The sequence below is a fragment of the Sorghum bicolor genome, chromosome 6 (assembly GCF_000003195.3).
Source record: "Sorghum bicolor cultivar BTx623 chromosome 6, Sorghum_bicolor_NCBIv3, whole genome shotgun sequence".
Classification (NCBI taxonomy): Eukaryota; Viridiplantae; Streptophyta; class Magnoliopsida; order Poales; family Poaceae; genus Sorghum; species Sorghum bicolor.
The window spans coordinates 31,992,542-32,003,628 of record NC_012875.2 but is presented as its reverse complement, the minus strand read 5'-3'; the positions used below and the strand labels follow the sequence as shown (position 1 = coordinate 32,003,628).

The 11,087-nt window shown below is 37.4% G+C and overlaps 1 protein-coding gene across 1 annotated transcript; it reads left to right on the top strand.

The window, feature by feature from the left end:
• On the top strand, positions 9,653 to 10,833 carry LOC8082747 (50S ribosomal protein L15, chloroplastic). The gene is made up of 2 exons (XM_002447611.2): positions 9,653 to 9,932; positions 10,727 to 10,833. Exons 1-2 carry the CDS (start codon positions 9,653 to 9,655, stop codon positions 10,831 to 10,833), a joined length of 387 nt encoding a protein of 128 aa, XP_002447656.2.

Below are 11,087 nucleotides of genomic sequence, written 5' to 3'. Positions count from 1 at the left end.
AAAATGATCGATGCGTCTGATTGCTTCTCGGCTCTCCAGGCAGCTAGTAGATTTGGTACGGTTGACAACTGATCCGACGATTCGCCAGCTGCTCTCCCTTGACGTGTTCAGTACTACTACTCGATGCCGTCGACATACGTACATATCAAGCGCACGCACGTATATATGCGCGCTGTATGCAGGTCTCTCTTGGTAGTACCTAGTATATTACTACTTGCTTGGGAGTATGCATGTTTCTCTAAAACAGCATGTCGCGTCATCGATCGTTTTTTTTTATCTTTCTTTCTGTGATGCCTGCACACGTACTCAAGCGTGCCTACCTTCTTTCTTTCTTTTTTCTTTTGCAAGCTGAATTTTACGGTACGTACTATGATAGGGCTACAATTCTTCAGAGATATATGGATGGGAGGCTACGTGTCCTGCATGCAACCGGTCACGTGCAGGCCCGGACAGCAAAGCAACCCATACGCATGCAGAGTTGCTGCGACGCAGCATGGCTCGTGACGGCGGACGAGACAGACCCGCCGCGCTCGCCAACTACCATCAAGTACGTGCGTTCCGTTTGGCACGAGAAGTTATCGTCCAAAAACATTATTCGCTAATTTATTATAAAAATAAAATATTATTAAATAATATCAGATGCTGAAAAATTAAAAGGTGTGTTTGATATCCCTCCCGAGACAGGTAATAACAGTATTTTCAATATGTTGGCCAAAATTTAACAGCCAAATTTAACATCAGTATTTAGCAATTATATAAGATAGAAAGCTTCTAACAAAATTAGAAGTATACAACAGCCTAGCTATTTTTAGTCTTCTATCTATATTGAAATATTGCCACGTCATGTACCAACCTATCTATATTGAAATTTGCCTGTTTGTTGGAGTTTATCTGCCGAATCTGTCAGCCATTCAATAATATTTTCTCTCAGAACAAATCAGTGAACAATAATTTCAACTATAATTTATTAGCCAAGCGAATAAGCAATTTCGATGGATGGCTAGCGAAGATGCATGACATGCTTTCTTTAGCCACTGAATTTCATGAATGATCCATTTTCTATTTTACAAAATAAAATAGCTAGCAAAGCTGTTAGAGCTTAATTTTCAGTAAAAATTCTAAAAATAGCCTACACATCAAGGATGACGCATCTGTTAGACTTGCTCTACATCGGTCCCTTATTACTTCAGGCACGTGATTATTCAATTATACATATAGACCAATATTTTTACGTCAACAGTCATCCACATTGTACATTGATTATAAGTTACCTATTGTATTACGCAATAACTTTTCCATGCGTGCGTGCATTAGTCAGTATTCAACACGTACTAAAAGGAATTTCTCATTCACACGGCTGGGGACACTCCTTGTTCACTGGGGACTCTTTGTTCGTTTGGCTGATAAGTCATGACAAAAAGTATTGTTAGCTGATTTATTGTTAGAGAAAAATACTACTGAATAGCTGGTAGATTCGGCTGATAAACACACGTTCGTAGGGGGCTAGACCAAAGACATTTTGACATTCGTCGTTGATTAATCTATACGTACTCTAGATTACTGCCAGATATTCCTAGCTTGGAAGCAGGGCCGGTCCTGAGTAATTTTAGACTTAGAACGAAGCTAAAATTTTGGACTTTTTTTACATGAACATGGCAATAATACTAGTATTACTCAATAGTAATATATACACCTATATATAAAATATTAATAATAAATAGTTAACTGAATGCAAAAGCAATATTCATATGAAATAATTTGTATACTGGTAAATTATCTCAAAATTTTCTTCTAACATTCCTTGATGTGAAGCCATTAATGATGGTTTCATTATCAATCTCATCCACCAATGGCTTGACAAAGTCTTGATATGGTACTGTTAAAATTAAGAACCATTAGGAACTACTCTAAATTTAATAAAGTAGAGATATGATCACGCGAGAAACAATTAGTAAGACCTTGTTTAGTTCGTGAAATTTTTTGGATTTGGCTACTGTAGTATTTTTATTTTATTTTGCAATTAGTGTCTAATTATAAACTAATTAGGCTCAAAAGATTCGTCTCGCAAATTATATATAAACTGTACAATTAGTTTTTTTATCTATATTTAATACTCTATACATGCGTCCAAAGATTTGATGTGATGAGACAAAATCAAAATTTTTAGGAACTAAACAAGGCCAAAATAAATTTTAGATTCATACCGTGTTGGTTGGTGCTGCCTGGCGCCTGCGTCCCGTCCTCTCCTCGCTAGAACTGCCCAACGGGGATTCAGGCGGGAATACATGATCTAGCGCTGACGTCTAGCATATACTCCTATGTAGTATTACTAGCAGTGTATACATACAAGAGTGGGCCCCCCATCGGTGGAATGGACCTGGGACGACCGTCCCTCCCGCACCCCCACCCCCCTCATGGCCGGGCCCGCTTGGAAGAATTATGCTGGTAATGCACGACTGCCATGTGCCAGCTGATATTTGTGGCTTCCGTGCCTTTTTCACACTGGAAGGTAAAAAAAAAGTATTTCAATCCATCCCAAATTATAAGATGTTTGACATTTTTGACATCAAATTTTACTACTCGTCTTATTCAAAATTTATACAAAAATATCACTTCTTTTGTCGTGGCTTGGTTTATTAATAAAAGTTCTTTAAAAATAACTTAAATTTGACTGTGTTTACTTAATTTTTTTAAATAACATAAATGGTCAAACTTGATGTGAGAAAAAAATCAAACGTCTTATAATTTGGAAGTGAGGGAGTACAAAGGAAAAACAGCCTTGCAAGAAAAGGCAACGGAAGATAAGGGATGCCGGTAAATTCGTGGATTAGAAGAGGTAGGGAACATACAGGGGGAATAAAACTAGCGGTAAGAGAGTAGGATGGCAGTTACGTTTGCAGGGCAGGGAGATGCATTATTTCTGAACGGTGTAGACATGGCGAGAACTAACTGCCATTGGAATAACGGCCGTAATTTGTTCCAGAAATAATGGAGTGGTCAAGCAAAACTTTCGAACAATCAAACCTAGCACTAGCAGCCTCGGCGGTTGTGTGATCGATTGGTCGTCTTTGCTTGCTTCCAAAGGTTTCAGACCTCCGATCCTGTTTTTCTTGGCCACAGACCCTTTTGTTTCTCCCGGCCATACCTCTGCTTTCTTATTCAGTTATTCTTAAATAAACACAACATTGAGAATTCAGAATTTATATAATTAATATCTAAAAGAATAGTGGCTCTGACACATATCGCAAAGCGTAGCTATTTGCAATTTTCGAGCTTGTTTGGTATGGTTCCCACTCTAGCTTTAGCAGCAACTTCTACAGGGGAGACGTATCAAACACATTTTGAGAAGAAGCTGTTTTTAGGATGTATAGTAGAGGAGTTGAAGCCATTTATGTGGAAGAAACCACAGCCGCAAAAAGTAAGTCCTCTTTGACTCTTCGAGAAGCACTAAAGAAGAAGCCGTACCAAACAAACTCTTTATCTACTCCCTCTGTTTTTAAAGATAATGATTATTCTAAATAACTAGAATCCATTTACGTACATCTCATATTTTATCTCTATAAACAAGTATACTAGTCATCTATTTTTGGAATAATAATAATGGAGTTTTTTTTCTTGAAACGAATATAATGGAGGTTATACTTGGCCATTTGGCCCGTCTCTAGGCGGCCCGGTCCGCAGCCCGTGAATTTGGCCCGGTCCGAGTTACGGCCCGGTCCGGTGTCATCGGGCTACGGACAGCCCGGCCCGGGAGGCGGACTGGGCCATGGACCCCTGCCTCAGTCCGTCGCCCGGTACCGGCCCGGCCCGGTGAAATGGCCTGGCCCGGTGTCGGACCGGACCGGACTAGCCCGGTCGGGCCACGGACCGGACCGGACCGGCCCGTTGGCCATATATAATGGAGGTAGCTAGCTAGCTAGCCATCAATCATACGAGTTGTAGAAAGGCGAAGAGATGTTCCCATACACATGATAGGGCTAGGTTTTGCTCATCATTCTGTTCATACGGCGCGGAGGGCCGCACAGGCAAATCGATATGCATGATCGACCATGAACACAGCAGCTAGCGTTTCTTGGCTCGTAATTCATTTCAGCGTACTGCGCGATCATGCGGCTGTGCGTGTCTCCTTTTCTAGAACCGGCCGTCTGATGAATTGAAGGCCTTGATGTTGTTGTCATCCCAATAATAAGTTTGTATGACACTGAAAATGTTCATTCAGATCATGCATGTTAGTTGCTTTAGTTAATGTGTAGGCCACTCTTTTGGTGCTCATCACTGCTAGTAGCTTTCGAATGCAGAAACCTGCATGCATGCATGTTCTCGCAGCTCCCGCAAGACATTCAACTATTTGCATTGGGGGTGGAGATCTTGCTCGTGGGCTTTATCAATTTTCCCGTAAAATAGAAGGCATTATTCATCGTGCTAAATTAAAAATCACTCATAAGTCTATTATTCGATCGATCGATCTCATGGAAAATGAAGGGGATTAAGGCCTAAGGGGACGTGCCACCCATGCATGGATATATATAACTCCTCTAATAAATATTTATTTTTGGTCGAAAAAAATAAAAATGTTTCACTATTTTTTCTTAGTCGTCATTCATTATTGGATCGGATCCTGTGGGACACGTGCAATTATGTTTTCTAAATCTTGATTGAATGTGCAGATTGTTGTATATATAAAAATAAGAGCAAAGGATTTGTTTTTTCTTTGGGACAAAAGCAAAAATAAAAAAAAAACATCAAGATTGTCTTGATAAAAAGATACCTATATTTAGAAATGTTTTCACAAGATCATAATGTTTTGCTAAATAAAGGTATCAAACCTCCTATCCGTCTTGATGCTTCCAACAGGTCAGTATCGTCGATATAAAGGCACTCTCAATGCTAGAAACTACATATAGTTTCTATACTCTCTATAGACACTATATATAGAAACTATGGTTCCAATGGATAGTTTCTATAGAATATTTTTATATCCAATCACATTCATTCTCTCTCCATTCTTAGCCAATTATATCACTTCATGTCTTGGATTTTGTGTAGACATGGTTTCTAACTTAGACCCAGTTTTTATGATTTTTACTCTCTTTCTTCAATAACTACATTGCCACATCAGCAAAATGCTTACGTAGCACTGCAATTAATGTCTATAGAAACCACAATGGTTTGTGCATTGGGAGTGCTCTAATGGCGATCTGAGATAAGCATAGCAGGCATTAATGACAGCAGGAGGGACGAACGACGTAGTAATGGCGAGACGAGACACCGATGGTGTTGGCGGAGGAAGCAGGAGACAGCAACAACAGCAGCTAACCACGGTGCTGTCGTGAGGACGGACCTGCTTTTGCTTCAATGCTGCGAAACGCCGCGCAGAACCCAGATCATCAAGCAACTCCGCCATAATTAAGGCCTTGTTTAGATGTGAAAAACTTTTAGATTTCGCTACTGTAACAATTTTATTTATTTATAGTAAATATTGTCCAATCATAAACTAAGTAGGGTCAAAAGATTCGTCTCATGATTTACAGTCAAATTATGTGATTAGTTTTTATTTTTGTCTATTTAATGCTTCATATATGTGCCGCAAGATTCGATGTAATAGAGAATTTTGAAAACTTTTTGGATTTCGGGGTGAACTAAACAAGACCTAAATCATAGTACTAGTACTCTTTCCTTTTCCTACAATTATATTGCACGATCGTTATAGCTATCCTAATGGCAGTCGTGCACCTATAGATCGACGAAACGTTGTATACACCTTACCAAATTCACCGATGTCGATTTCGCAAGAAAAAAAAACAAGAAACACCAATCTCGAACATGGCTACCTCATGAGTTAATTAAAAACCCTTCATTCCTGGCCTTGTTTAGTTCCCACAAAATTTTATAAAATTTTTCATATTCCTTGTCACATCGAATCTTTAGACGCATGCATGTAACATTAAATATAAACAAAAATAAGAACCACCTATAATTTGCGAGACGAATCTTTTAAGTCTATAGTTAGTCCATAATTGAACAATATTTGTCAAATACGAACAAAATGCTACAATACCCATTTTACAAAAAAATTTGGAACTAAACAAGGTCTAGGAATTCTCGAGTTAAAGTTTTTCAAATTTAACTGAATTTATAGAAGAGGGAGCTATGATTTGTAAAACCAAATTAACATCAGTACATATATTATAAAATATATTTTCATAATATGGTTATTTGGTATCGCAAATATTTATCCTTTTTCTATAAATTTATTTAAACATATAATTTTTTTGACTTATGATAGCTCTAGAAAATAATTTATTCAAGGACGAAGAAAGTATAAAGCATCTGGAAAAGCTTCTTAACTAAAGACACATGGTAAACCTGACTCCTTTTTCTATAAAAGCTTTAGTTTAGTTTTTTTTTCTCTTACATAGTTAGCTTTCTAAAACTCGAAAACCGTAGGGTGAAGCAGAGGCGCCCAACATAGCAACCTCGAAACACAGACATATCTATGAGTCGGGTGAGGTATTTCATTTGATATATTCTCATATCTAGGTTTATAAAACTATTGGAAGAGGGTTCTCTTCCAAAAAAAACTAATTAGAAAGTTGTTTTAAAGAGTTTTTATATAGGACAAACACAAATTTACAACCTCCTTAAAGTGTTATTACTGAAAATGCTCCCTAGCAAATTCCGAAAAATGCTGCCATATTGATTAGCTTTAGTTTCTCACCTCACAGAAAAAAACAAAAAAAATGAGTTGCAATTCACAAATGTCTTTATTATAGATAGTACTAAAATGATTATATATCAAGGTGAATTATTATTTTAACTAGCAAATATGCCCGTGCGTTACAACGGGAGAAAAACATCAAATGAATGTTACATATCTATTTATATTTATCCTTTTTTATAAAATTTAAAGTCTATAATTTATTTTATTGATAACCATAACATCTATGGCATTAGATAGTTATTATTTACAATAATATGTAGCTCGGAGACATATTTATTTAATAATAAAAATAGAAACTAGTCAAACCTTATTTTACTCTAATATTACCTCTTAATATATCTTAGTATTATATTAAAACATGAGAAGTTTGTTACTAGCTTTATTTGTTTATTTAGATTAGGATTCCTATGAAATATGATATATCAATTAAATGTATGTAGATTATAAACACATGAGCTTATGAAGTGTTCATATGACATAACAACACATCGTGCAAAGGTAGTGGAAGCATCCTCAAGTATAAATTTAGGTAAATTAGTAAGTCAGTGAGATATACAGGAATGGTGTTAAAACTTTTACCATGAATCAAGCATCATATTAAATAGGCCACCATAAAATTTTCATAATAATTGGAGCAGATAACTATAATTTCAATTCTACACTAAAAAGCATAGGCAAGCATCTCTAGCAAAAAATGTACTAAAATTTATGATATTTTTTGTTTACTACATGGATCTACATATGTGGAGCTGAACAAAAATTATTTTGTAATTTTTAGATTTTTCTATAAATTACTATACATTTATCAATTTTCAACCGATCAATTTTACACTAAAAAACATGAGCAAACATCTCCAGCAAAAAAATATACTAAAATTTATGATATTTGTTGTTTACTGCATGGATCTACATATGTGGAGCTGAAGAAAATTTATTTTATAATTTTTAGATGTTTCTATGAATTACTACACATTTATCAATTTTCAACCGATTTAAAAAATAAAAGAAAAGTAAACTAATAGGACAAACACCTTTGCACCTAGGCCCCTATACTTTTCTTATTTGATGTGTAGAGAAGATTTTGCATTGAAAACCTTAGAAAAATTTTTATTTTATTTTCCGCTTCCATCCGTTCCGGATACTTTTTTTAATTTAATGTGTATAGAAGATTTTGTATTGGGAACCTTAGAAAATTTTTTATTTTGTTTTCCTCTTCCACCTGTTCCAAACGGAGGCGGACACAGCGGACTAATTTTTAGTTGTACTGAAATTTTTATGATTAAGTATTACTAGCAAAAATGCCCGTGCATTGCAACGGGAGACAAAAAATTTCAAAGATGATAAACAATAGCGACAGAAATGGTAAGTACCTACTTAATATGTTTTACATATAATTATATAATATTTGAAATATATAATATATTTCATTTAAAATAATGTGACTATGGCAGGCAACAAAATGATTTTGCCTCTTTAGTATTAGGTGTAGATATATATAGATTGCTATTCTAATGATGATATTCGTATGAGTGGTGATTGTTATAATGGTAAATATGAAAATTTTCTGTACCTATATAGTTACCGTATATTATTAGGTATTGATATATATATATATATATATAATATAATATAATTAGGTATAGATAAGACTCCAATTCTTATCTTTATCACTTGTGATAAAAGCTCTTTCAAAAATTAAGATCGGGTCGTTTTGGCGTGCAATTTGGACCGGCTCACGAAGAAATTTGGTCCATCAATATATGACGAGGCCTACATAATTCTCCTGCCGGGCAATCTTCTTCCTCTCCAAAGCCGCCGCTGTTTTCGCCGTCTCCCCCTCCCCCGTATCTACCATCACAGGGCTAGCCCCGCTTACAGAAGGTGATATTCTATATCATGAAGATGTCAGGATTGATACTCGTCAAAATGTATATGCTGGAGATGGCATAGAGGAACTTGAAAACATAAAAAAAAGAATTGCCTCTAGGTAAATTAATTAAATATTGTTTTTTATTTTCTCTATTACATTAATACAAAATATCACACTATACTTACTATACATTATTTTGCTCTATAGATCCAAACAAATCAAAAAACAATGATAGAAACAATCCATATAATAATAACATACGTAGGCCTTACTGTGGTAACACGGACATTTATGAATCTAAATAGATAAAGTTCTGACTAACCTGAGTACGAATTGTAATCATATCCTACTCTCTACACAAAACGAAATATTCTTTTAATCGTCTTTTCCAAATCTAATATTTTTTTTTCTATACTACCGTGAACTTCAGGATGTCTTTTTTCTTATTAGTCGTTTTTGCCTTTTTTTCATCAGTCATGGCAACAAGTGAAAATAACTAATATTTTATAAAAAAATAAGGACAAAAATAGTCTATAGGTGAAGAAGATAGAATTTTAGGCACTGTTCACCTAAACAGCAGTTTAGCCTATTTAAACATGATGTAAACGCTACACGTTGGTGCTCCTTTTCCGTTTAATTATTTATTTGCCCTATTTAATTGTCTATTTAGGTTGTTTAATAGACTGTTTAGCCCGAATAATAACTAAATGGTAGGTGATCGATTGCGTTTAGAGTGTGCAATGAAAATTTTTGTACCTTTCCTGCGTACGTGAATTTAAATTATTCAGGCTTGGTTTCTACTAAGACATAGGACTTGCACACCATGCAATCATCATACTACTGATTTTTCTTCTTTAAATACAACTTTAGATTTTACTCGTATTATTTTTCTCGACTTGAATGGGTCTAAGCTGTTTGAAAAGCAAGCCCAAATAAAGAGTGGAGAGAGGCCCATCGTCTCCATCTTATCTCTTCTCTCAAACCCCATGACAGTCATCGTCTCATCTTATCCGCTTCTACTGGTCGCTAGCCGCTATTTTCGTAGCCGCTCCACGGCAGCCATGGCTTCCATCTCCCTCGCTCCCACCGCTACCTTCCTCCACATCTCGGCCTCCGCCTCCTCCTCCTTCGAAGCCACTCCCGGAATTCTAGCCGGCCGCCAGGCCGCACCCCGCGCCCTCCCGCTCCACGCGCGCCCGCCCCACCGCATCACCGTTGCCTGCAGCGGCGCTGCGGCGACAGCCGCGGCCTCAGACGCCTCGCTGCCAGTGGAGAAGTTCCGGCTGGACAATCTGGGTCCGCAGAAGGGGTTGTGCTGGCGCCCCAAGCGGAAGAGACGCGGTATTGCTGCAGGCCAGGGCGCGAGTTGCGGGTTCGATACGCGCGGGCAGAAATCATGCTCAGGGCCCTGCGTAAATCGGGTTGATTTCAGAGTGGAGAGAGGCCATACGAAAAATTTGACCAGATGAAAATTTTGGCTCTTTAGTATTAGGTATAGATGAAAAGATTAAACCCTCTCTCAGCAGCTGCAGCTGGGATACGGGAATTAATTTTCATGTTCTCCCAAGAAATGATTGGTCATGTAATAAAGTTCCTATTTTCCAGTAGATGGCGGCTTATGGATTTAAATGTTACAGAGTATGTTTTTACATCCGAAAATCATATATTGCAAATGAGAAAAATAACAATAATAATTCAGGCTGCCCTGCAGAAACTCTGTCATCATCTGCACAAAAGTGGGTCTGTCGGACTAAAAAAACAATGATTGCACGCTCCAATGAGAAGACAGAAGCACTGCTGTTCTTTTAAGCATGCATAATTGTATAATGTAGTTAGTGTTATGAATGACGGCAGATAAACGACAAAGAACACAAGATTAATCATAGTGGAGACATAAAATTTAACGTGAAAAAAACTCTCCAATACGAAAGGAAAAAACCACAGACGCCAACCAGCAAACACTTCTCACTATTATTGTTGGCATCCTCCTTTCCCCCCTGGCTGCTCCGGAGGTGAAGACCTCAGAGTCGGAAGTGAAGGCCCGACCTCCACCGTCGCCAAGACCTTTGTAGGTCGGTAGGGCGAAGGTCTGGAGGGAAACTAATTCTAACTTGGACGATCTTTGTGAAATGCAGGTACGGAGGGGCACGAGCCCAAATCGGAGAGTTTCGGGGGCCGCGCGTGGATCCTTCAGCCGGAGATGGCGCGAAGGATAGGGGCTGAAAAGCATCTAGGCCCCTAATAAGTTTCGGTGATTAATGACAATGTTGATTACTATAACTAACGTGTGTTTTGCAGAGGCAAAGTCATGAGTGTTAGGTCATGGTAATGGTGATCAATGGAGTAGAAGGTTCATGACTACTTAATGGTGGAAATCGTTTTGGTTTTCAAAAGATGGTTGGACATCGTCGGGACTAGACTAGGTCTAAGTGCCATATGGTGAAGAAGGGCACTTAGAGTAGTTTAGGACTTTGTTTTCCTTTGACCGTACTATTA